A 25939-nucleotide genomic window follows, 5' to 3' on the forward strand; every position below is an offset into this window, starting at 1 on the left:
GCATGGGCCCTGTATTCCTTGTACCCGGTATTATTAGAAGCAATAAATGTTTGTTCAAAGAATGATATGTGCAGCATTTATCTTCTCAATATTTATCACATCTTGTGCACATAATTGGCACTCAGTGAATACTTGGCCTTTTGTTCCATATGTAAGTTATCTTTCCTGCTATGAAAATACAGGATTTTTTTTTTTAATTTTTATTTATTTATTTATTTATGGCTGCATTGGGTCTTTGTTTCTGTGCGAGGGCTTTCTCTTGTTGCGGCAAGTGGGGGCCACTCTTCATCGCGGTGCACGGGCCTCTCACTATCGTGGCCTCTCTTGTTGTGGAGCACAGGCTCCAGACGCGCAGGCTCAGTAATTGTGGTTCACGGGCCTAGTTGCTCCGCGGCATGTGGGATCTTCCCAGACCAGGGCTCGAACCCGTGTGCCCTGCATTGGCAGGCAGATTCTCAACCACTGCGCCACCAGGGAAGCCCTTTTTTTTGCTTTTTAATGTTTGAATAATACTTGTTTATTGTAGAAAAATTAATAGGACTTAAGTTTTGTCTATATGAAAGAATATGAAATATTAGTCACCTCCAGTTTCTGGAATTGCCCAAGTTAATGATCTAGTGCTTTTCTTTCTTGTCCCCCAAGTTCAGTTCAATTTAATTAACATTGATTGAACAACCATTATGTATTAGGCACTATAGGCAATAAGAGGAATATGAACCATGTCTTCTCTCAAAAAGCTCTCAGTCAAGGGACTTCCCTGGTCGTCCAGTGGTTAAGACTCCACGCTTCCAATGCAGGGGGGCCTGGGTTCAATCCCTGGTTAGGGAACTAGATCCCACATGTCGCAACTAAGGGTTCGCACACCGCACCTAAAGATCCCATGTGCCACAACGAAGATCCTGTGTGCCACAACTAACACCCAGAGCAGCCAAATAAATAAATAAATATTTTTTAAAAAAAGAGCTCTCAGTCAAAGGGGGAGAAAAAATTATAGAGTAGTAGAAGCTCTTGAGCATCCTCAGTGCTTTAATAAGGGTGCACTAGCACACAGTGTGGAAGCACTAAGGAAGGAATGGCCCCGGGCGGCTTTCCAGGGAAGGTACCATTAGAGCTGCATCCTGAGAAGGATGAATGCAAGTTCACCAGGAGGCAAAGGGATTGGCCATATGAGATGTGCACAGAGGTATAGAGACATGGAAGGAACATTGTCATTCATGCCCATTGTCTGCCTGAGTCCAATATGACCCTGTTCTATCCCCATTTTATAGATGAGGAAAACTGAGGCTGGGGTAACTCATTTTGCCTCAGGTCACACTAGTAAAAAGTGAATGTAAGCTTGGGTTTTCTGATTCATAGTTCAATGCTTTATCATTAAACATAACCTGGTGAGGTGGAACCTGGCTTTCTAACATTGGACACAAACTAAAGGTGTAAAAACAAGCTTACTAAAAATTGTAAAATTGCTAAACAGAAATGTATGCTTTGTGTTTTTTTGAACGTTCAGGGATTTGCTTTGTCAGGGTCAGGATTTGTTGCATAAAATATATTAAATATGATTTTACGATTATGTGGGGAAAATGAATTAAGGCCCAGTTTGTGGGTTACTATTTCTAACGATGTCCTTTATTTTCTCAGAGTGAGTTTAAGCCAGATAAAGATAAAGGGAAAGGGGAAATATATTTGAGATTAGAGACCTAAGTTGTGTTAGTTGGTATTTGTACTTACTTCAGATCTTACTTTCATAACCTGTTGGGGTTGTTTTGGTACAGTACCTCAGCCAGACCCCAACCAACCCAAGCCTGAGGGACGGCAGATGACCCCTGTAAAGGGAGAGCCATTAGGAGTCATCTGTAACTGGCCTCCTGCTCTTGAGTCGGCCCTGCAGCGCTGGGGCACCACTCAGGCAAAATGCCCCTGTCTGACTGCACTGGACGTAACAGGGAAACCAATTTACACTCTGACTTATGGTGAGTTTCAGGAGTCCAGTTCCTTCCTTTTCTCCTAATAGTTCTTCAGATTATCATGGGTAATGTTATCTTGCTATTTAGCAGTTACTGGTCATTGTGTTTCAATAGATCTTTTAAATTATTTTAATAGGATCCTAAGTTCTAAGTACAGCTGTTGCCAAATATTTTCTTTTGCTAGAGGGACTGTTGCAAGCCAGCTGATATTTAAAAGAAGAAAGAGACTTTTTAGATTCACTGATGTTTAAACATTAGGAGAGGATTTTAGGAAGACATTTGGGCAGGATTAATGGCGTATGGTAAAAATCAGGTGGTTTTATCTAAAAATTGAAATTGGTTACTTTTTAGATCTTTGTCATTTACTTCATCCTGCCTGTTGCGTGTAATAGGCACAAAATTCTATAATGAACAAAGAATCAGTACTTTTCCATCTAGTTTTGTTTTATAAATTTTTAAAATAACTTTATTTTTATTATTTCTTTTTTTAAATAACAAGAAGAATGGATTCAACTTGGGCTGTGAGATTTTGTACTAGTTTATTCAGACAGATTCCTTTTTACCTTCACAAGTGGTATACATTGTCCATAGATCTCCATATAGAATATTTTAGAGAAATAGTTTTTATTTAAAGAATTGTACAGATTGACATGAGTTTCCATCTTCAATGCCCCTCTGCATGAGTTGTGTGTAAAACTAACATATCTTTGCAAAATAAAATGATTTCACTTTCTTCATAATCTAAAATAAGAATTTCTAAGGGTGGTTGGGGAAAGGAGCAGGAAGAGGGGAACAATAGGCTTTTCCCCCTAAAATTGTTTTTAGCATTCATTTCAGAAGCTGTACATTAATCTCATCCATGTACCCTTTAAGAAAGCAGTCAGCTAGCCAAATCTTTACATGTTTATTTAACATCTTTGACTATATCCACGTTTCACATAGTTAATTTCCATTTTATTGTCTGTTTTCACTGAAATACAGTGGTATGGAATGCTCAATCATTTGAGTCATACTTTTACTTTGCACTTAACTTCAGGTATCCAGTATCATATGTGTAAGTGTTTCTTCAGAAAAAGCTAAGAAAGAAGCTGTCTTCTGATTTTCAGTCCTGTGATAAAAACTTGTTTCCTTCCCTTTAAATCTGATCAGCTCACATCAAATTATTTCTAAAGATATTCATATTACTTCAGAGAAGAATTTGAAATATTATCTAAATCAGAGTGAGCTTTCGGTGATGTTTCATGTTTGCTTGAAGGCAGCACTGGCTTTCGTAAACTAGAGTGACTGTAAAGCAGTTTTTGTGGTGGAGGGCCTCTCTGTGTGTTGAGGGTGATGCTTGTCTAATGTATCATTTGCTAGTGGCCGTTATCTCATTCGGTGTGCTGATGAACTGAATGCCCTCTTGCTGAAGTAGGCCTGTGTTTTTCTATATGACTGTTTTCTTTTTCCAGGAAAGTTGTGGAGCAGAAGTTTAAAGTTGGCCTACACACTGCTTAATAAACTGGGGACCAAAAATGAACCTGTATTAAAACCTGGAGACAGGGTAATTGGTTTTTTTGTTTGGTTGGTTGGCTTTTGGGGGTTTGTTTGTTTGTTTGTTTTAGGGAGGTGATGTATATTGTTTTCTAGCATGCACATTCTGGATTTTTAATGTACAACAGCACAATTTATATAACTCTTACTCTTAGAAAATGAAAATGGTTTGGTTCCAACCCAGGTTATAATTCTTGCATTTATAGTTTGAAGGATATTCACATGTCTCTTTACTAATGAAAATAAAGAGAAACCTAAGTCTTTCTGTAAATAAATATTTCAATATTTAGAAAACAGAAATAGCAATCAAGTTTACTCTTGGATTTTTTTCTTTGAAAAATGCCCCATAAAACTTTCAAAACAATATTCTGGGGTTTTGTGTGGACAGGGAGGGAGACTTATGTTACTTCTAAGAAGAAACAAATTGACATCATTAATTTCTTTTTAAATTAGAGGTGACATTAAAATTTTTTTCAATAGTCAAAGGTTTTATTCACTTTATAAATAAAATTACTTCTAATCATCAAACATTACTTTTCATTTGGACTTGTAGAATGAAACACCAGCTACATACACAACAGAATTCATTTTAGTAGGCTCATGATTACAAAATTTCCTAAACTAGCCTTCTAAAGATTTTAATACTTCTGCATTTTGGCAAAGGGCATCTGAAGTATGGCTTTTACTTTTATGTATGACTTGTGAGTGTATCATAATCTTCACTGAACCCTAAGAAGGTAATTTCGTGTCTTCCTAACAACATGGACACTTGTGTGCAGAAAGGAAATGGGTTGTTTAAATGTCTTGTGGATTTAGTATTTTTTTGAGAACTCTAGAAGGTTCAGAACTGAACTTATCTTGGGAGTGAGTTAAGAGATTTGTAAGTGAGAGAAGGAAAGGGAAAAACAAAAGTCCAGTGACATAATTAAGTTTCAAATATTAATCTGTGAATATCCAAGCCAAGTAACAAACTCCACAACAATCGTGACTTCTGTGTTTTTGCATTCCTTGAGGAAATTAGGATGGGTCAGTTACCTCTGATGCATTACAGGTGAGATCACAGGTTTGAACATATTATGGAGGTTTCACTGTTTATCTTTTGTAAATGAGTTAACTTTATATTCATAATGGTTTCTGCCAGTATTGCTTATACCTATTACCAAATGCCTTCTTGCTAGTATACTTGCATTGTTGGTTAAGTGAGTAAGGATTAATGCAATGAATTTGTTAAAAAGTAAGAAACCTTAGGTTTGCCCTAAAGTGGTCATTGAGTCCATCAATTCTTGTAGGTTCTCTCTGAGAGATATAAGGCTTATTCTTTAATATGTTAGTCTATCTAGAGAGATCCATCACATTAATTTTATTGCTTTAGCCCTGCACTAAAGTAAATTGCCTTAGGTTTTCTAAGTAATTAACTTACTACTGAAGGTGAGTTGTTTACTGCTAAATCACCAATAGAATTAAATGAAAAATTCGTATGGTGATGATGATGAATTGCATTAATAGTCCCCGAATTGTGCCTAGTATAATCATGGGAATAACAGAGATCTTTTTAGATTTGTGCATCCTTCTCAATAACTTAATTTTCTTTAGGCCATTAAATAGTCTGATGTATTGTGTTCGTGATAAATGTCATATATAAATCTATCACTTAGTGGCATTGAAAGCGTTAGTCTCCTCTTATTCCTCTGTATTGAATGTCATTATGTACTACAGGTAGCCCTGGTTTACCCCAACAATGATCCAGTCATGTTTATGGTGGCTTTTTATGGATGTCTCTTGGCCGAAGTGATTCCAGTGCCTATAGAGGTACCTCTTACCAGAAAGGTAACATTGCTAAATTTAAGAGAAGTGTAGCCTGATGCGACATGGCAGGCATTGGGTTCTTGGATCAGTTGACTCAGTTACAACATTAAAAAATAGTCTGACCATTTTCTTAAGTACTTAGCTTCACTTTCTAAAAACATGAAAGCTGTAGAAAATTTATTTATGAATATTTATAAGTTTCATGAAAATAACCTGTTTTCAACCAAGATAGAATTTTTCTAGTATTATATATCACTTAAAAGTTATGGGGACATACTTGACTTTTCAGCGATTACCATTTATAAAGCGTACCACTCGGGAATTTCCTGGCGGTCCAGTGGTTAAAACTCGGGCTTTCAGTGCCGTGGACCTGGGTTCAATCCCTGGTCGAGGAACCCACAAGCCACGTGGTACAGCCAACAACAACAAAAAAAGTACCACTCTCGGGACTTCCCTGGTGGTGCACTGGTTAAGATTTCGCCTTCCAGTGCAGGGGGTGTGGGTTTGATCCCTGGTCGGGGAGCTAAGATCCCACATGCCTCGGGGCCAAAAAAACAAAACATAAAACAGAAGCGATATTGTAACAAATTCAATAAAGACTTTAAAAATGGTCCACATCAAAAAAAAAAGTACCACTCTTGCTTCAGAGACTACAGATAATCCACATTTGCAATAGGTGAAACCTTTCTGTGAAGGGATTTCCCTTAACTGTATCATAACATCTGGGGCCTCCATTAAGTCGAAGGGCAACGCAGTGATGTTGTGTTACTACTCGGGGGTACAGAATTCACTTTGACCGCACATCTGTCCTACTAAAATAAGCATATGTGGCAGATGTCAAAGTTTAACTGAATGATTTCTCCATGAGCTGTTTGACCCTAATTTTCTCGTGCAGTTTATTATTGGGAGTTGATGGTGAAGACAAATATGGTGGAGACTATGGATTTATAAGAAAAAAATTATTTTCTGAAAGGAATAAAAAAATTGGTAGCATGCCTGAAACTCTGGTTGATGGGTATAGTATCTTTAGATTGGTCAGGAAATCATAGGGTTGTTCTTAAATTATTAAGTTGGCAGTGTTTATGTGGTTTCATAATGATACTTTTAAGATGAAATTTTCATGGAAATGCTTTAGGCTCTCTCTTTTGGTTTTTTCCTCGGCTATTGCTGTAAGGCTTAAATCTACCTCCTTTAAAATAGAATAATAAGGAGTATATGGACTTGGATATAACCGTCCATTCACTTTCATTGTAAATTTGGACATTTGGTGTCCATTTACATTATTTATTTTGTTCTGAGCTGAATTGCTTTGCTTTTGGATTTGGGGGTATGGCTAGGTCAAGACAGCTTAACTATGTTCACTTTTATTTCCTTTCCTGAGATTAATCTAAAAGAGGAGTGTTGCTGACCATTGACTAAAATGGTCACATTTGGCTGGTGGCATTCATCGTTAGCAATGTCAGATTAATAAAATGTGATTTGCACTCAGGAAATCATTGTGTTGTAGAAATTATTTGGAAGAACATATTGTCACTGGATTTTGACAATTGCCAGATATCAGGGGGTTCCATGAATGTGTCACACAAGTGCCAGAGTGTTACTAAGTGTCAGGTTTTGGGCTTGAGTATGCTCACGTTCACTCCCCTACCTTGCTCATTATCTTTTCTCCACAGGATGCTGGAGGGCAGCAGATTGGCTTCTTGCTGGGAAGCTGTGGTATTGCCTTAGCTCTTACCAGTGAAGTTTGTCTAAAGGGATTGCCAAAAACCCAGAATGGAGAAATTGTACAGTTTAAAGGTTAGTAATATTTGTACCTGAATTATCAGTTAAAAATTAAAGCTGAGTGCTTTAATTAGTGTTTTAATTTAATAATAGCTAAGTACTTAACATATATTTTCTTATTTAATTCTCACAATCTTATGAAGTAGGTACCATTATTATCCCCGTTTTACAGGTGAGGAAACTGAGACACAAAGAGGTTAAGTAAGTTGCCCAAAGTCACAGCTAATATATGGCAGAGCAGCGATTTGAACCCAAATCTGTCTGATTCCACAGCCCACACCCTTAACCTTTATGCTGATGGTTGGAAAAGCTACCACTCTGTTCACTAAAGCTAAATGCTACATGTAGAGACAGAGGATAGACCACTAACCTCAGTGGACTTCCACTGCCAAATGGACCTCCCAGTTGTTGAGGTAATGTCAAGGCCTGGAATTAGCATGTGGAACGATTGTACTTTTGAAAGAAGGTATAATTGTCTGGTGATTTATCACTAAACACTAATAAAGATATTTTACTGATTATAAAATGACCTTGATTTGGTCTCTTGATATTTAAAATGACCAATTCATTGTGAACTCCTTTCCTGATGGCTTAGGCAATTCAATCTTTATTTTGGGTTTGATTTAGGTTGGCCCCGGCTCAAATGGGTTGTAACAGATTCCAAGTACCTTTCAAAGCCACCTAAAGACTGGCAACCCCACATCTCACCTGCTGGTACAGAACCAGCATACATTGAGGTAAGTCCTGAGACTAGGATGTACATTCTGGCTTTTCCTTTGGCTTCAATTGCTGTCCCACAAAATTTAAAACTAACTTTTGTAGTTTTAATGTTAGTAGATCCTCCTGGTTTGTTAGATTTCCATCTTTTGGCTTGTAAAATGCCTTATAGTGGCCCTTCTTTTCTAATTATTTTGAACATAAATATATATTCAAGAGAAAGACAACAAAGAAATTGATCCTTGTCATATAAGAAAGTTACAAAAGACTTAGAGAAGTTCAGAGGTTAAGAAATGCTTTACTGGCAGAGATATTTTTCTGCTGCTTTGGGGATAGGAGTGGTGGGGGGTAATGGGAAGCAAGAGACTGGAGAAATGAGGAGGACAAATAGCTGTGCTTGAAAAGAACAAATTTAACAGATAAAGAGCAAGAAGAAACAGATGGCTAGAGGGTTTGGTATTGAAGGTTAGTGTAGGAACTTGATTGATTGATAACATAATTCAGTTGAGGGATTAAGTCCTACTGCATACCAGGCACCAGGCCAAGTGCTTTATTTTTTTTTATTTTTATTTTTTTTAATTTATTTATTTTTGGCTGTGTTGGGTCTTCGTTGCTGCGCGTGGGGCTTTCTCTAGTTGCGGCGAGCGGGGGCTACTCTTTGTTGCAGTGCACGGGCTTCTCATTGCGGTGGCTTCTCTTGTTGCAGAGCATGGGCTCTAGGCACGCAGGCTTCAGTAGTTGCAGCACACGGGCTCAGTAGTTGTGGCTCACGGGGCTTAGTTGCTCCGCAGCATGTGGAATCTTCCCGGACCAGGGCTCCAACCTGTATCGCCTGCATTGGCAGGCAGATTCTAAACCACTGCCCCACCAGGGAAACCCAGGCCAAGTGCTTTATATGCATTATCTCAGTCAGTCCTCACAAGTACCCTGTGAGGTGGGGGGCTGTTATTAAACCTGCTTAGTAACTGAGGAGACTAAGACTTTAACTTGAGTAACCAACCAAAGGTTTGTCTAAAACCTTTGACTCAAAGTTGACAGAGCTGGGACTCAAACTCATATCTGTTTCACTCTAAAAGCTGTGCCCTTGAGTACGCTGCATCTTGCTTGAGACATATTAGTAAATGCTCACCAACTGTTTGCTAAATTAATGAATAAACATCCATAAATTTAAAAAAAAATTTGGGGAAAAAAATCCACCCAACTTGAGCCCTGTAGTGATAACTTTGGCTACAAAAGGGAAGAGAGTGGGCAGTAGCTTTGAGGTAACGTGGTGATGTTGGATAGAAGGAGGATTGCTTTTAAAGTTGGAAGGGATCTGGGTACATTTAAATGACAAGTAAACAGGTGAATAAAATACCAGATTTAGCTCTCAATCCATATCATCTCCCAGTGATGACATGGTTCACCCCTTCATCCCCCTTAAAACTGCTCACTGGCTTCCCTGACTACTCAGCTCACCACTCCTTTTCAGTCTTCTTTATTGGTTCTTCCTAAAAGGTGAAGTGCCCTTCATTATGTGGCCCCTGCTTAGCTCTCTGATCTCATGTAGAGCCACTGTCCTCTACATTTCTAAGCTTCTGCTATTCTGAATTAACTTGCAGTTTTCACTTGGGACCCTCTTGTTACCCACAGGACATTGCTAGTGAGTTTCAAGTATCCTGTGAGTAATAAGGAGCTTTTAAAGGGTTGTCAGCAGAAGAGAGATAATAATAAATATGTTGTTAAAAGATTTATCTGTTTGGTGGGGTTAAGAAGGGAAACAGGGAGCTTTTATAGTTATCCAGGTGAGCCCAAGTTCATGGTGATGGGGTTGGAGAAAAGTGGTTGGATGGAATTGAGATACAGTAAGAAATAGAAGAGGCAGGACTTAGTGACTAACTCTGGAGAGGGCAGAGGCAAGAAAGACACTTGGGTTTCTGACTTGGGCAACTGGATAGATGATGGATGGCATCCTTCGCTAAGATAGGAAGTACAGCAAGAAAAGTTTTCATGGGCGAAAGGTAGAGGGGTGGTGTTGGCTGCGTTTCACAGGACTACGGGTCATTCGAGGGGAAGGGTTGACCCACTGAGTCTGGATCTCTGGAGAGAGGTCTGGGCTGGAAGTAGAGAATTGGGAGTCATCAGGAATGTGGTACCCTGATGAATTAAAGTGAAAAGAGAAGAGGAAGGACAGAACGTTCAGGGAATGCCAACATTCAAGGGATGGGCAGAGAAAGTGGAGGGAAAGGAAAGAGAGAGAGAATATTGAATAGGAAAGAGGAGTATCACAAAAGCCAAGGAGGGAGAAAGTGTCAAGAAAGGAGGTGTCAGATATTGCAGAAAGGTCTGATAAAGTACCGTATGCAATATGTGCTTTTTTTTTTTTTTAAATTATTTATTTATTATGTTTATTTTTGGCTGTGTTGGGTCTTCGTTTCTGTGTGAGGGCTTTCTCCAGTTGCGGCCAGCGGGAGCCACTCTTCATCGCGGTGCGCGGGCCTCTCACTATCGCGGCCTCTCTTGTTGCGGAGCACAGGCTCCAGACGCTCAGGCTCAGTAGTTGTGGCTCACGGGCCCAGTTGCTCCGCGGCATGTGGGATCTTCCCAGACCAGGGCTCGAACCCGTGTCCCCTGCATTGGCAGGCAGATTCTCAACCACTGCGCCACCAGGGAAGCCCACAATATGTGCTTTTGATTTAACAATAAAAACATGACTGATCTTGGTAAAAAGCAACTTGAATGGAGCATCGAGGTAAAAGCAAAATTATAGTTGATTGATTTGGAGGAGTGAATAGGCCATTTCCCAGTCTCCCCTCCCAGCCGGGAGCTGCTGATAGACAGGGACCACAGCTTCCACACCTTCAGCTCTTGCTCTTGCCGTGTAGTTGATACTGTGCTTCTGTTAACCCAGCTGAAGTCACATGTTTGTTTTAGCTTCTTTAGCAGCCACTTCACACTGACAACTAATTAAACTTTTAAGAATTTTTCACACATACTTTTGTTGAGCTTTGACATTACCCAGTCCTATCTTTGTGTGATTAGAGTTTGGGGCCCAAGTGCACAGCCTCAGATATTTATATGAAACATTAAATTCAGCCCATCGTCATGGCTTTTCGGGGTTTCGTTTCTGGATTCTAGTTTTGTCATTTGAAATAACCCATTTTGTTGTTTCTTGTGTTTTTGTTTTTGTGGTTTTTTTTCTAGTATAAAACAAGCAAAGAAGGGAGTGTCATGGGAGTTACAGTGTCCCGCCTTGCAATGCTGTCTCACTGCCAAGCTCTGTCCCAGGCCTGCAATTATTCTGAAGGTCAGACTTCACCCCGTGACTGCCTGCACTGTGAGCTCAGATCTGTGTGACTACGAGCAGCGTGCTCGGTGACCGGACTCCAGTTAATGACCGCATTCAGAGGGAAATGCTCTAAGACACATTCTTGGCTTGCTTTCTTCTTTTTCACAAATATGCTGTAATTTAAAGGAACTAAAATTCTGGGCAAAGCAAATATGTAAAGCATGATTTCTAGAGTGCAGAAATAGAAAACTAATTAAAACCATGTGCTTATTAGCTGTGGAATGTCAGGTACCTCCATCTCCCCATGCATTAGAGCTGCCACCAGCTGTATGGAGTTAGAGTCAAAGAAATTCTGCTACCAAAAAACAAAACACAAAAATGTATTCTGGGTTGTTGGAGTTTAGATGTATTGATATATATTGTGTAATGACTATTTCCCTTAGAATGTTCTTCACAATATTAATTTTTTTAGTGTTTTATTTTCCTTTCATAGAATGAAACAAGTTAATACATGCTCATTATAGCAGCATTATAGAGCTGCATTCTTGTCTGGTTAAAAATATATATGTGCGTGTGTGTAATGAAATCAATCAAAATGCCAACAAATGCAGTTGATTATTATATAATACATTCATATAATGGGTTATACGCTGAGGTATTAAAACTCATGTTCTTGAATATTAAAGATTGTTTCAGTATATCATTAAGTGGAAACAAATTAGATACAGAGCAGTATGTGCCAATTTTGCTAATCAAGTATCTATCTCTATGTAAGCATTATAAGTATATAAGCTTAGAATTATATGTGCATGTATGTAGATATAATATATAGATATATATACATACACCAACATTTTTTGTTTTCTCTAGGAAGTATAATTTTTTACATATGCTTGTGAAACTTCCAAAGTTTCTAAAACAAACATGTGTTCCTTATATAATTAGGAAAAAATTATCTCGAAGACAGTGCCAAAGTCAAGGAATTCCAAACTCATTGTTTCTTCTGTGACCACGTCACCCTGTGATCAGTCCCCCAGCCAATTTGAGGGGACCCTCAAGTAATTAGAAGACCCTGAGAACTTTTAGTGGTTTCTTTAAAAGTACCAAATCAGTTGTTTAATAGAGGCAAGTGACATAATTTTGCTACTTAACACTAAAGATGATTTCCTTGTGTTTTTTCCTATTTTTTTCTCTTTTAGGGGAAACAGTAGTAAATGTTTTAGACTTTAAGAAGGATGCTGGGCTATGGCATGGCATGTTTGCGGTAAGCTACACAGAATCAAGGCCTTTAGTGTAAATTGTACTTATGATTCGGGTCACTGTGTGTGCTATGTAACCACAGCATCACTCAGTGCTTGTTTGAAATTTAAGCCCCTAAAAGATCAATAGTATTTTCCAGGGGAATTTGATTTTGTGATACGAATGGTAATTTTTTTAAAGGAGAATGTAATTCTGTTTTTTCTTCATTGTGTGGTTGGGCATATCTTTCACATAATAGTATGTAGGAGAACTTAGGATCAAAAATCTTTTAAATATCTGCTATGATGACTCAAAGCTTAAAAAGTTCTACAGATGACTATATGTTTATTTATAATTTTCAAAAAACTATGAGAGTCACCTCTTCTCTTTTCTGAAGAAAAGATTACTTAAATATATCTGGAAGTTTGCAACTGTGTTTAATAATATCTAACCTTTCCATTGGACAGAATGTCTTGAATGAGTCCATGCTGCAATGAAAGAGTAGAATAACAAGGTAGATGAGACTGCTTTCCATAACAGAGGAACAGGTACCATCCTAAGGGAGTTAGAAAAAGGTGACTTCCTCCCAGCTGTGGCCTCAATTTTTATGGAAGAGGTGACAGTTGAGTTGGACTAAAAAATGGGTAAGATGTAGCCATATAGAGATATTTGGGGGGTGGAAGTAGAAGGGGGGACATTTCAAGTGGGAAAAGCTACATATGGAGTGTGCTGATTAGGAGGGGAGAGAGAAGAGATACAGTATCCTGCAGTTGAAAGGACCTTTGAGAGTATCTCATCACACATTGCAGGAGTCAGAGAAAGAGTAGGAAATGAAGCATGGGGAAGAGGAGCGGATTCCCTTTTCTCCCAGGACCCCTCAAATTATTTTTTTAAAAAACCTTATTCCTTGAGCATACATGCTTTCTAGCTCTTTTCTAAAGTCCTTCCCATTTTGTTTTTTTTATCAGCGGTTAAGAAACCCTTGTAAGGAGTTAGAGGGAATCTTCTCTCTCTGCTACACAGAGCAAGATAGGGGCACGTGTGAAGAAGTAGTTATACACACCATTCTTTCCCTGAAATCCAAAAGTTTGTCACCATAGCTAGAAACTTGGGGGAGGGAGGAAAAAGAGGTTTACAGTGGTATTTTGGTATCCTTGGGCCACTTGGGTGGTGAACAAAATGGCTAGTCTAAGTACCAAGACTTAACTACTCTGTCAGGCTGGGTCTCTTTGGGAACAGGGGGTCCTGGGTATGTTTGGTTTGGGTGGCAGGAGAGACACCAGATTGCATGACCCCCTCAGGTTCCTCAGCTTTATCTACCCAAACACCTAACAGGTCTAGGCAGGATCTACGGTAAGCGACAGGGAAATGTTGATTTCTTGCTGTGTAAGACCCAGCCCTTTGTGGTATGTGGCAAGCATAAACATGATGAAAGCACTTAGAGGGTTGGAGAGCAGTTTGGCAGTTATCTGTTCAGTGGTAAAAGCACACATCCTATGACTCAGCAGTACAAATTTTCTGTACCTACCCTAGAGAAACACTTACACACACGTGCCAGGGAAATGAGTATAAATATGTTCCTTGAAACACTGTTTGTAATTGCAAAAAAAAATTGTCAATAATAGGGAAATGCCCAAATAAATTGTGGTACAGTCATACTATAGAATACTATGCAGCAGGTCAAAAAAATTGTATAGATCTCTTATACTGATGTACATAGATTTAGCTCTGGAACAATTTAAGTGAAAAAAAAGCAAGTTGTAGATATATGTATAGTGTGATGCCTTTTATGTTAAAAATACTTTTATGTTTCTCTGGGGATGAATATATATGTAAGTACATGGGAAAAAGACTGGAAGGATCCATGGCAGATTCATAACAATGATTATCTCTGAGGAAGAAAGAAGGGAACCAGGTTTGAGAATAGGTAGCAAAGGAGGCTTCAACCTTATAGTTAATATTTTCATTTTTTTTTTTTCAAAGAGCATGTGTTTGAGTATTGTATGGTTAAAATTGTTAACAAAATATCAGTTCAGTTTTAAAATGCTAAGTATGTATTAGGTATTGATTACTTTTTATCTTTCTTTGCTTTTCAGAATGTAATGAATAAGATGCATACAATTAGTGTACCCTACTCTGTTATGAAGACTTGCCCTCTCTCTTGGGTCCAAAGAGTACATGCCCACAAAGGTAGTTACACACAGCATCTAAGCTTTGATTATGTGACTGTTTGCAATTTCAGGGATTTTCAAATTGCTCTTCTAGAGACATAATTCTATGCCTTGGTGCCTTGACAGATTTTAGAGTTTGGTTATTAAAAAATTAGATATGTTGTCTAGTTCATCTCAGTTGATGTCCATTCTTAAGAATTGTGCCTGAATCTGGGCCCTGAATTAGATTTATTGGGTGCTTTGGTGTTCGAAGCTTCCTTGGCTAGGATACGAGGCCTGCCTGCAGGTTACAGTGAGCAAGGCAGTCGTGTGTCCAGTCAGTCGCCGCTGCCTTGGAGCACCTGGAACAATTTCTTTGAAACCTTTTTTTATTTTCTCTAAGTGAAAATCATGATTCCTAAAATAAGTAAAAATGTTTTTATTATAATATATTAATATCTACCAAATTTAACATGTGTGTATTGACTTTATCTCTTTTGCATTTATAGCCAAGGTTGCTTTAGTAAAATGCCGAGACTTGCACTGGGCTATGATGGCACATCGGGACCAGAGAGATGTGAGCTTGAGCTCCCTCCGCATGTTGATTGTGACTGACGGAGCTAATCCCTGTGAGTATTTCTAGAGTGTCAGTCTGGGAATATCCTTTCCTTTGGTAGTCTGAGGTTTTCATCCCCTTTCTGTAAGCATTTTTTTTTAATATCTGTATTGAGAGATAATTCACATACCATAAAACTTGCCCATTTAAAGTACCCTTCCATGGGGGACTTCCCTGGCAGTCCAGTGGTTAAGAATTTGCCTTCCAATGCAGGGGGTGTGGGTTCGATCCCTGGTTGGGGAGCTAAGATCCCACATGCCTCCTGGCCAAAAAACTAAAACATAAAACAACAGAAGCAATATTGTAGCAAATTCAATAAAGACTTTAAAAATGGTCCACATCAAAAAAAATCTTTTAAAAAATTAAAAAAAAATAAAGTACAGTTCAATGGTTTCAGTATATTCACAGAGTTAGTTGTACAACTATCACCATTGACCTGAATTTAGAACATCATCATCCCAAAAGAAACCCCATACCCATTAGCAGTCACTCCCCATTTCCCATCCTCTGTCCCCTAGCCCTAGGCAACTGCTAATCTACTCCCTGTCTCTATATGTTTATCTATTCTGGACATTTCACATAAATGTAGTCATGCTATATGTGGTACTTTGTGGCCGGCTCCTTTCACTTAGCATGTTTCAAGGTCCCTCCATGTTGTAGCCTGTGTCTGTACTTTATTCCTTTATATTGCCATATAATATTCTATTGTATAGATATACTACATTTTATATAGTCATTCATCATTTGATGGACCTGTAAGCTTTTAAAACCACTCCACGCTCACTCATTTAGGTCCTTTCTCTATCATGTAACTAAAAAGAGCTATGAGAAGGTAACTTGATATAGCCAAGTGTCTGGACTTTATGTAAATTCCCTGTCACCAAATCTAAGGAGTTTGTAAAAGCTTTTAGAGACCTTACCGTGTTGCCTGCTTTTCCTGACAAGCACAAACATCTTGAGGCTCCACAGGGTAGAATCAGGTAAAGCATTAGATACTACTGTGTTCTTTGTCATCAGTGGATTTTTGTCAGTAGTCACAATGATCATCTTGGTATAAAACACAGACCTGGGACTGACCTTAATAAGAAACAAGTCAGAGAATATATGAACAGGATGGAACTAAGCCAGAGTATTAGTAATGCACTGGCTAAACTACAGTAGTTACTTCAGGAAGAGTTGCTTGCTTCCAAACTGGCTACCTGTTGCCTGCAGTGCATCTCTGCTATTGGTTGGGCAGTTTGGTAGGAGCAGCCTTATTTTAAGTTGTAACTTTCGATAGTGTCACTGACCTTTCATGGGCTAGATGAGCATTTGTTTGTCCTTGAAACCTATCAACCATTTCACAGGCACAGTAAAATATTTGCATGGAATTGATGATGTCCAGATGTGTCGGCTTTCTATTCTTTACCAGTTTCCTGCAATAATGAAAATCATATTTTTGGCTTTCAAGTTGATCTGTTTCAACTCCTCAGGGTCTGTGTCATCCTGTGATGCCTTCCTGAGTCTGTTCCAAAGCCATGGTCTGAAAACTGAGGCCATCTGTCCGTGTGCTACTTCTGCCGAAGCCATGACTGTCGCAATCCGCAGGTATCGTTCAGAATGTTGGTGCTCTTGATGTATGTTACAACTTTGATCAAATGTGCAGAATTGACCAGGTGATGACAAGGGGTGTGATCTAATTTTCTGCTTCATAATCCTGAAAGTGAAAATGACTTTGTAAAGCAGTTTGAAGCATCTCATTTATTTTTCCCACTCTTGCCCTGAGTGTAACTGGTAAACTGAAATTTTACTTTAGGTATTATCATCTCGTATTTGTGAATTAGTTCTTTTTCTGTCTTGTTTTGCCCTTCAGAATCCTTAGTTAGCATCTTAGACTACAAGTAGACTGTTCTTGCAAAGTCTACTTTGCAAGAACTTATATATATGCAAAGTACCTGTATAGAGAGTACACCCAAGCCAGTATATTCCTTTTATTTATTTATTTTTTAATTGAAGTATAGTTGATTTAGTGTTGTGCCAGTCTCTGCTGTACAGCAAAGTGACTTGGTTATACACATATATACCTTCTTTTTTTTTTTATACAGTAGAACCTTGTTGTTTATCCATTCTAAATGTAATAGTTTGCATCTACCAACCCCAAACTCCCAGTCCATCCCGCTCCCTCCCCCTCCCCCTTGCAAGCCAGTATATTCTTAACAACTGATTAAAATTTACTTTTTCCATCTGAATGAAAGTTCACCATGTTTTGCACATGTAAATTTGATTAATTTGGCATGTTTTGGGTAGAGAAAAATGCGGATTTTTGTGTGTGTGGTAGCCAGAGGAAATTACCTTTCCCACATGTTCATACTTTTCTCTTAGTATCATTTAATTTGCCAAATTTCATGAGCTTATTTTGTTTTCAGGCCTGGAGTTCCAGGGGCGCCTTTGCCGGGAAGAGCCATTCTCTCCATGAATGGATTGAGCTATGGGGTAATACGGGTCAATACTGAAGATAAAAATTCAGCACTGACGGTTCAGGATGTGGGACATGTAATGCCTGGGGGTGAGTTCTCAGGAGCACCATTTGGTGTTTCATGAAGATTCGTCTTTAGAGATAGTGGAGCCTGATAAAATATGAGATCCAAAACCAGGAATCCAAAATTTAGTACTAAGTCACTTAATTTCTCAAAGCCTCTCTAAGAGTTAAGTGATTCTAATCATACTTATTTCCAGCAGAAATTGGATAATTTAATTGTGAATGTTTCAGTTACAGTTGTTCACATGGAAAGCTAAGTACTGAGTGATACTAAAGTTGTCCGGTATTCACTGTAATTGCCAAGACGATGGGCTGGCAGAAAGTTAAGAGTACATTGCTTCCTGCCTGTTTGAATTTGATCTGTGTAAGGGTAAATTAATTTAACCTGTTTCTTTGGACTTTGCAGTCATTTTTAATAAGTTACTGTCTTTAAAAGCTTCGGTCTGCATCTATTGTATGTTTTATTTGCTGGATTTAAAAAATTCTTTATTATCAGGGATGAAAGATGGAAATTTCAGATATACCTATGTAGCGTCAGGTCTGTTTTTAACATTCCTGTTTGGTATTCTTACTTAATGCCACTCAGTGAATGCAAAACTTTCGTGGGTTCACAAGGATGAGGCTGTATTTTTGAAGGTTTTCCAGACTGTCCCTTGACTATACTTTCTGTACACTAGGGACGATGTGCATTGTGAGGCCCGATGGACCTCCCCAGCTCTGCAAAACAGATGAAATTGGCGAAATCTGTGTCAGCTCCAGAACAGGAGGCATGATGTACTTTGGGCTTGCTGGTGTGACAAAAAATACATTTGAGGTACGTGACGTTAAAGTTTCACGGGGAATGTGCTGCATGAGGTCAGTGTCACTAGGGCAGCTGAGCTGGCTGATGGGAAATAGCACAGTGTAGCTGTTGGGAGTGTGTGCTCCAGAGTTAGACTGCCCGAGGTCCAGCCCTGACTGCCGTGCACTAGTTGAGCTGCTTAACCTCTCTGTGCCCCAATTTCCTTCTTTTTAAAATGTGAGTAATGATAGTATCTACCATAGGAATGTTGTGAGAACTAAATGAGTTAATGTTTATAGAGTGCTTAGACCAGTACCTGGCACACAGGAAGTGCCCTTGTTTATCTCTTACATATATAAAGAGTAGGAGGCCTCACAGAAATTCACCCTGGTGAATGTGCCATGGTTTGAGCGTTATAAGACCCAAAATTTAATTCTGAGAGTGCAGTGAGAATGGATCCATCTCTCAAGAGTAGACTCGAGTTAACCATGCTTGTAAAGACTGATGTAAACCAGAATGCCAGCTTCCTAATGAAAAATGAAAACCTGGCTTGTCACGGGGGCAGATTGTTGCCATTATTCAGTCTTTCAGTGAGAGAAATATTTATTGAGCACCTTCTGCATGTCTGGCACTATTCTCCATGCTTGTGGTACATCAGGAAAATACATAAAACTCAAATAGCTCATATTTCAGTGGAACTAGCACATCGTTTTTCTGCAGGCAGTTCTGCATGTGAAGCCAAATTGTAATGAAAGTTTGCCTGGTGAGCCTGGAAATCAGAACAGGCATAATTAATTGTCTGTATTTCCTAATTGGGATTAACCTGCCACAGGGTACCTTTTAGGGAAAAGAGAACTCCAGTTTATGGGCCATGTCCCCTTCACACTAGACAGGGCTTATATGACCACTGCCAATTTTCAGTCTTTGAGCTTTCCTTTTCTATAACCTAGACTAGTGGTTCTCGGTCTCAATATGGCAGGGCACATCTGTCTACCATCCCATTTGAAAGTCAGTGCATGTAATTATGTAATAATAGATGTAAATGGCAGGAGAGTGTTATCTGTATGTGTGGTGTGATGTGGTGGCTGAAAAAGGCTCCATCATCTATGTTTATACAGCCTAAAATGGTATAATATAAATTACTAAATGTCTATTATTACCACCACCACCATCATCATCATCATCATCACCATCACCATCACCATCACTATCACTACTACATTCTTGGCGTACCTTCAAAAGTTGTGACCGATTCATAAACTCTTAAAGCACATGTTTACTGCCGTTCTCTTGGTTTACTTTCACAGGTGACTAGTTATCTCTGCTGAGTTTTTATACATTTTACTAATTTAAATCTCACCTTATTTCTCTTACTTTTAAGTGCTTGGACTACATATGTTTCCAATATCTGAGTTTTTCTTCATTGCTTTTCCTTATATAAATAAGATCTTCAAGCAGTGTTTGAAGATACTAATAATATTTTATTACGTTGCCTCCCCTGGGAGGGCAAGTGCCTAGCTAAAATTCTCAGATTTGTTACTAAGCTGCTAGGTCCATAGTGATGAAGAAATTTTGAAATCTGCAGGATAAATTTAATGACAGTGAAGTACAATAATAATACTAACCAAAAAAGGAGAAGAAAACTGTTGCACTGGTTTTGCAAATTAAAGTTTCTAATATTTTTCTTACTGGATTCTTATATTTAAACCCTGAGAGAATTTTTCAATGTGGTTAACACTTCACTAGAACAAAAGATCTAAAAATAGCTGCTTAGAAAATAAAAGTGTATTTTAAAAATAAGCTACTGGTAGGGAATTCCCTGGCGGTCCAGTGGTTAGGACTCCTTGCTTTCACTGCTGAGGGCCCAGGTTCATTCCCTGGTTGGGGAACTAAGATCTCACAAGCCGTGTGGTGCAGCCAGAAAAAAAAAAAAAAAAAAAAAAGCTTCTGGTGAGAAAAACTTTGCAACACATATGAATGCAAAGAGCTAATTTTCCATTGTTATCTCTTACTAGCTATTTGATATGAGGCAAATGAAACTCTGTGCCTTTCTCATCTGTGAAATGAAAATATTAATTCTGTTTCATAGGGTTTTCTTGAGAATTAACTGTATTTACACCCGTGCCTGGCACATGATAGCCATTTTATAAATGTTAGCTCTTGTTATAGTTGTTCCCTGTGTTAAAAAAAAGAAGTCTTAAAAATTAAAGGGAAAAATCCAATCAAATAGAAATAATAGACAGGAGGTATGACCAGTCTATTCACAAAAGAAATACAAATGGCCGGTAGACAAAGGAAAAGAAATTCATCCATGTTAGTAATAAAGAAATGCAACTAAAATAACAGTGGGATTTCTTTTTTTGCCTACCAGATGGGCAAAGTTTAGAAAAATTGATAACATGTAATATTAGCCAGAGTATGGGAAAAACATTCTAATACGGTATTGGTGGAGTGTAAATTGCTATAATAATTTCATAGGACAGACTGTTAAAATTGAAAAGACTCATGCCTTTTGTACAAATGCACAGAAATATGTACAGCAGTATTCAGTAAAGCACTGTTCGTAATAGTGAAAAATTAGAATGACCTACCTAGCCAGAAAGACTGGTTACATTCTAATAGTGCTAATTCTGATGGTTTCCTGAGTACCGACTCTAGGCCAGGCACTGTGCTTGCATCTACAAATCTATTTATATTCCCTTGATCTTTACCCTAAGGCTGTGATAGGCATTGAGAGTTCCATTTTATGGCTAAAGAAACTGAGGTTTAGAGAAATGCAGGAACCTTCCCAAGGCCCACATTACTAGTAAGTGGCAGAGACAGACATTGAACTTACATCTGACTCCAAGGGCTATGTTATCTCATCCCCCCATGTGATGGTATATTATAGAATTCTTGTACAAAGAGAGCTAGATTGACTATTACCAACTTGTAAAGCTATCCAAAATAACATATACTATACGAAACACATATAATATGTGAAAAAGCAAGTTACAAAATAGTATATATAATATGATCCCTTAAAAAAATTCTTAGTATGTTAATATGTGAATCTAAAAAAGTCTGGAGAGATAAACAACAAATTATAAATGTTTGTTATGTCTTAAGCAGGTGGGATTACTGGATTCACTATTTTTTATAATTTTAGTTTTCAACAAGCATGTATTACTGTTTTATTTTTTTTTTAAGACTTTTTAAAAATCAAATACTTTTTTTTTTAAGCTAACATTTTCACTTTCTGCTGTCTTTTAGGTGATTCCACTGAATTCCGCAGGCTCTCCTGTTGGGGATGTACCGTTCATCCGGTCGGGATTACTGGGGTTTGTAGGGCCAGTAAGTGACACTTTCATATTTGTTTTGGGGCATCTGATCCAAATATTTGTGCTTTAGTTCACAGAACAAATTCTTATTAGTCCAAGAGTATTACAGGGCCGCTTAACTTATATTTAGAGCAGTTCCTGTAAAAATGTCATAAAATGAGTAATGTTTATTGCTCCAGTTACCCAAATTCATTTTATTCCTTCAAACTAAGACATTATCTTTTATTTTCAAAACGCTTTTCACTTCTTCTTCCTACGTTGCATTGATTTGATTAATATATTTCAGTAAGTTAGAAGAGTGCTGAAAAAGTTACCTTCAATAGCAAAGGGAAACCATAATAGTGTACAAATCATTTTCATACAGATTATCAGTACTACACCAGGTGTAACAGTAAATTCTCTGAATGAAAACAATTCATTTCTCAGCAGATGGTATTTACAGGCATTGGGTTTACAGAGACAATTAGGTTACAAAACCTGTTCTCAAAGAGCTCACAGTTAGTTTCATGAGCCGGTGAGGAAGGCAGAGAGGCAGAGCATGAAGGGCTTTGCATGACATAATGGGAAGTTTGGATTTTATTTTGTAAGTAATAGACCTTCATTATCATAGTTGAGCCCACATACCTCCCTCCATCTCTTAATTACCTCCTTACCCTCTCTTTTTTCTCCTCATAACAGTTCAAGTTCTATAAGAAAAGATCTAATTTTATTTTATTTCTTCCCCACCATTTATGGGTGACAGTGGGGTTGAGGACATACCTCTAAGAGAATCACTCTCCTAGAAAGGGACATCTACACCTACTGTCTTGACTTCTTCACTCAGCACCAAGAAATTCTCAGAGACCCGGCTCCTTTTAGCTTCCACTCCACTATTGAGGTCCAAGATGGAGCTCCAGCCATCACATCTGCATTCCAGGAAACAGGACAGAAGAAAGGGTGTAGTCCTACTATTTCTTAAGAGAAATTCCCTGAAGCTGCTGAGCAACACTTCTACTTATATCTCGTTGTTCTGAACTAGTCACCTGGCCACACATAGCTGCAAGGGAGGCTGAAATGCAGGCTTTGTTTTGGTCAGCCATGCCCAGCTAGAAATTCTACTACTGTGAAAGAAATGGAAAAATAGATGTTGGAGGACTAGCAGTGACTGTCTTGTTCTCTTTATTCACTTCCACCGTAGGACTTTTCAGACTGTGTTGAAAATGGCTGATTTTCTTCTGTCTTCTGGGATGACAGAAGGATGGGCCAGTAGCTTCTTGAGACTAGAGATTATGTCTTACTTACAAAGCCTAGTCAGTGTACGGCCTAGTCAGTGTATGGCACTACATTGTGCTTAGTAAATCAATTAGTGACATTCAAATGGAGATGACTACTAGATAATTCAATATATGTAGATGGTCCAAAAACTTAGAAATTCTATAATGAATGGGAAAAGTTAATTTATTGCAAATGGGTCTGGGAAAATTATTGATAAAAATTATATGAAATAATAAATAATAGAATTATTTATACAGTGATGCTTTGAGGACAGCAGACTTTGACAGCAGACTTTCCTGCAGCTCGGTTATTTTTTTGGAAAGGAGAGGCTCCTACAATTCCTTAGACCTTTCTTTATTAACTTATTTCTAATATTACCGGGTGGAAACGTTACCCTTATAAATCTGAGACATTCATTCTCACATTACAACTGTTTTACTCTCTTCCTAATTCCAGTGTTAAATGGTCTAACAATTTTCCCCTCTGCATCCATCCCATGAATAAGTACAGAAAATGAACTAATACATAATCATGGCTGGGAAAATGAACTGTGCTCATTTGGCATCCTAGTTGCTTTCTTATAAAATTCCTCCCTGGGACTTCCCTGGTGGTCCAGTGGTTAGGACTCCACACTTCCACTGCAAGGGGCACAGGTTCGATCCCTGGTCGGGGAACTAGGATCCCAACGTGCCTTGCAGTGCGGCAAAAAAATGAAATAAAATTCCTCCCTAAGAATGAATATGGGGCTTCCCTGGTGGCACAGTGGTTAAGAATCCGCCTGCCAATGCAGGAGACACGGGTTTGAGCCCTGGTCCGGGAAGATCCCAACATGCCGCGGAGCAACTAAGCCCGTGAACCACAATTACTGAGCCTGCGCTCTGGAGCCTGCGAGCCACAACTACTGAGCCTGCGCGCCTCAACTACTGAAGCCCGTACGCCTAGAGCCCATGCTCCGCAACAAGAGAAGCCACCCCAATGAGAAGCCTGCACACTGCAACGAAGAGTAGCCCCCGCTCGCCGCAACTAGAGAAAAGCCTGCGCACAGCAATGAAGACCCAGTGCAGTCAAAAATAAATAAATAAATAAATTAATTAATTAATTAAAAAAGAATGAATATGAATGGATTCCCTTCTTATACACTATTAAGACCGCATTAATTGTAAGATGCCACTGATTCTGAGATGTCGAGATGTGAAACACTTTTTTAGAATCCATAAAATACGATATTTTCTTTCCTACAGTTTTTATGAGATTTATTTCAAGGCAGGAAGTAAAATGTCTGTTTTGCTATTTAAATTATGTAAATCATTGTTACCTTTCAGGGCAGCTTGGTTTTCGTGGTTGGAAAAATGGATGGGTTACTGATGGTTAGTGGTCGAAGACATAATGCTGATGACATTGTTGCTACTGGATTGGCTGTTGAATCAATAAAGACTGTTTACAGAGGAAGGTGAGTAGTACAGAGTTCAAAGGTTAGCACTTCCGGTGGAATCTAAAGATACCTTTCTAGGGTGATTTGAGTGGTGTTCTGTAGATGCTCTAGATTAGGCTGTTTTTGATTAAGTGTAGCAGAAACCAGGCTTTGATTATTTATCTTAAAATGTCTGGTTCTTTGGCTGTAATTGAGAAGCTGTAACCATATCCTGTATTTCAGTTTTTAATTACTACTGTTTGTTGAATCCTGAAGACTGAGGAGATTTCTGAAACACTGAACTTCCTACATTCCTTCAATACAGAAGTCGCCCCATTCAGTCTAATTGAGATAGATGCTACTCTGTAGGAGTTTACATCTAAGAATTGTTCTCTTACTTCACTCTAAATTATTACCATTTTAATGTAGAGACTGACATAGTACATAAGTGCTAATTTCAAATTCCATGGATGAAGTCAATTAGATATCCTTTTTTCTCTGCTTATTAACTCAAGAAAAGATATTTGGCATATATTTGAGTAACTGATGTCCTGTTCAGTAGTTTTCAGTCACGGATATATGTCTTTAAAGCAATCCTGGTGTCCCTTAGTTTTTCAAACAGTAGAAAAATTAAACCACTAGAGAACCAGTTCCTGAAATGTATAGTTTTTTGTAATGGTGTGGCTTCCTGTGAGATGTAAACTCCATGGGGCACTGGACCTTCTGTCTTTGGTCACAGTCACATCCCCAGCACTCAGCACAGCCCCTGGCACGCAGTAGGTGTTCATTAAATATGTGTGGATGAAAGGAAAGAAGGAAGGGAGGTGGTCAGGCTTGCTGGCGTTCCCAGCCCTCCAGTGCCTTCGCATTACTTCATACATTCATTCAGCAAGCCTTTATTGGGTGCCAGCTGTGTGCCGCTGTTCTGGATGCTCAGGGTGTGGCAGTGAACAGCACAGGCCGCGTCTCTGCCCGCGGGAACTCACATTCTCGTTGGGGGAAGAGCAGGTAACCACACAGGGAGACAGATACTACGTGAGCTGGTGATGAGTGCCGTGCAGGAAGGACACACCGGGTGGTGGCGCCTGCAGGTTATACGGGGAGTCTGGGAATGCCTCACTAGCAGGGGGACGTTTGAGCCGAGACCTCACTCAGAGCATCCCCCTCCCCCCGCCTCCAGGTCCTCCGTGACCACCCGGGCGGGTCTGACCTCTCCCCACCACTCTCTGCTTCACCACCCTGCTCCAGGCACACTGGCCTTCTTGCTGTTCCTCAAACCTGCCAAGCTCGTTCCTACCTCAGAACCTTTTCGCTTTCCGTTCCTTCTGCCCGGAAACCTCTTCCTCCAGATCTCCGCGCGGCTCGCGTCCTCACCTCATTCAGGTCTCTGCTCCAATGTCCGCTCCTCAGGGAGGCGCTGCCCGCCCCCCACCCCCCACCCCAACCCACACACTGCTCCGCCCCCGCCCTGCCTCGGTCCCCCGGTGTATAGCGCGACGTGACATTATTTCATATTGTTTGTTCTGTCTCTGACACGCAAGCTCCACAAAGACAGGGACTTCGGCTTATTTATCGCTACGTCC

At 39.1% G+C, this 25939-nt stretch overlaps 1 protein-coding gene across 4 annotated transcripts in view; it reads left to right on the forward strand.

Moving 5' to 3' along the window:
* DIP2B (disco interacting protein 2 homolog B) overlaps positions 1–25939 on the forward strand; it is a 230445-nt gene that overhangs the window by 172414 nt on the left and 32092 nt on the right. For 3 of the 4 annotated variants that reach the window (XM_068560083.1, XM_068560084.1, XM_068560086.1), the window contains 14 exons: positions 1770–1967; positions 3413–3504; positions 5211–5321; positions 6974–7097; positions 7710–7819; positions 10983–11085; positions 12267–12331; positions 14403–14496; positions 14966–15085; positions 16545–16659; positions 17478–17617; positions 18268–18404; positions 21624–21704; positions 24268–24395. In XM_068560083.1, coding sequence (XP_068416184.1) covers positions 1770–1967; positions 3413–3504; positions 5211–5321; positions 6974–7097; positions 7710–7819; positions 10983–11085; positions 12267–12331; positions 14403–14496; positions 14966–15085; positions 16545–16659; positions 17478–17617; positions 18268–18404; positions 21624–21704; positions 24268–24395 — 1618 coding nt within the window. The remainder of the gene's footprint in view (positions 1–1769; positions 1968–3412; positions 3505–5210; positions 5322–6973; positions 7098–7709; positions 7820–10982; positions 11086–12266; positions 12332–14402; positions 14497–14965; positions 15086–16544; positions 16660–17477; positions 17618–18267; positions 18405–21623; positions 21705–24267; positions 24396–25939) is intronic. The other variant, XM_068560085.1, reaches the window with a different exon arrangement.

Source organism: Eschrichtius robustus, chromosome 13, assembly GCF_028021215.1.
Source record: "Eschrichtius robustus isolate mEscRob2 chromosome 13, mEscRob2.pri, whole genome shotgun sequence".
NCBI lineage: Eukaryota > Metazoa > Chordata > Mammalia > Artiodactyla > Eschrichtiidae > Eschrichtius > Eschrichtius robustus.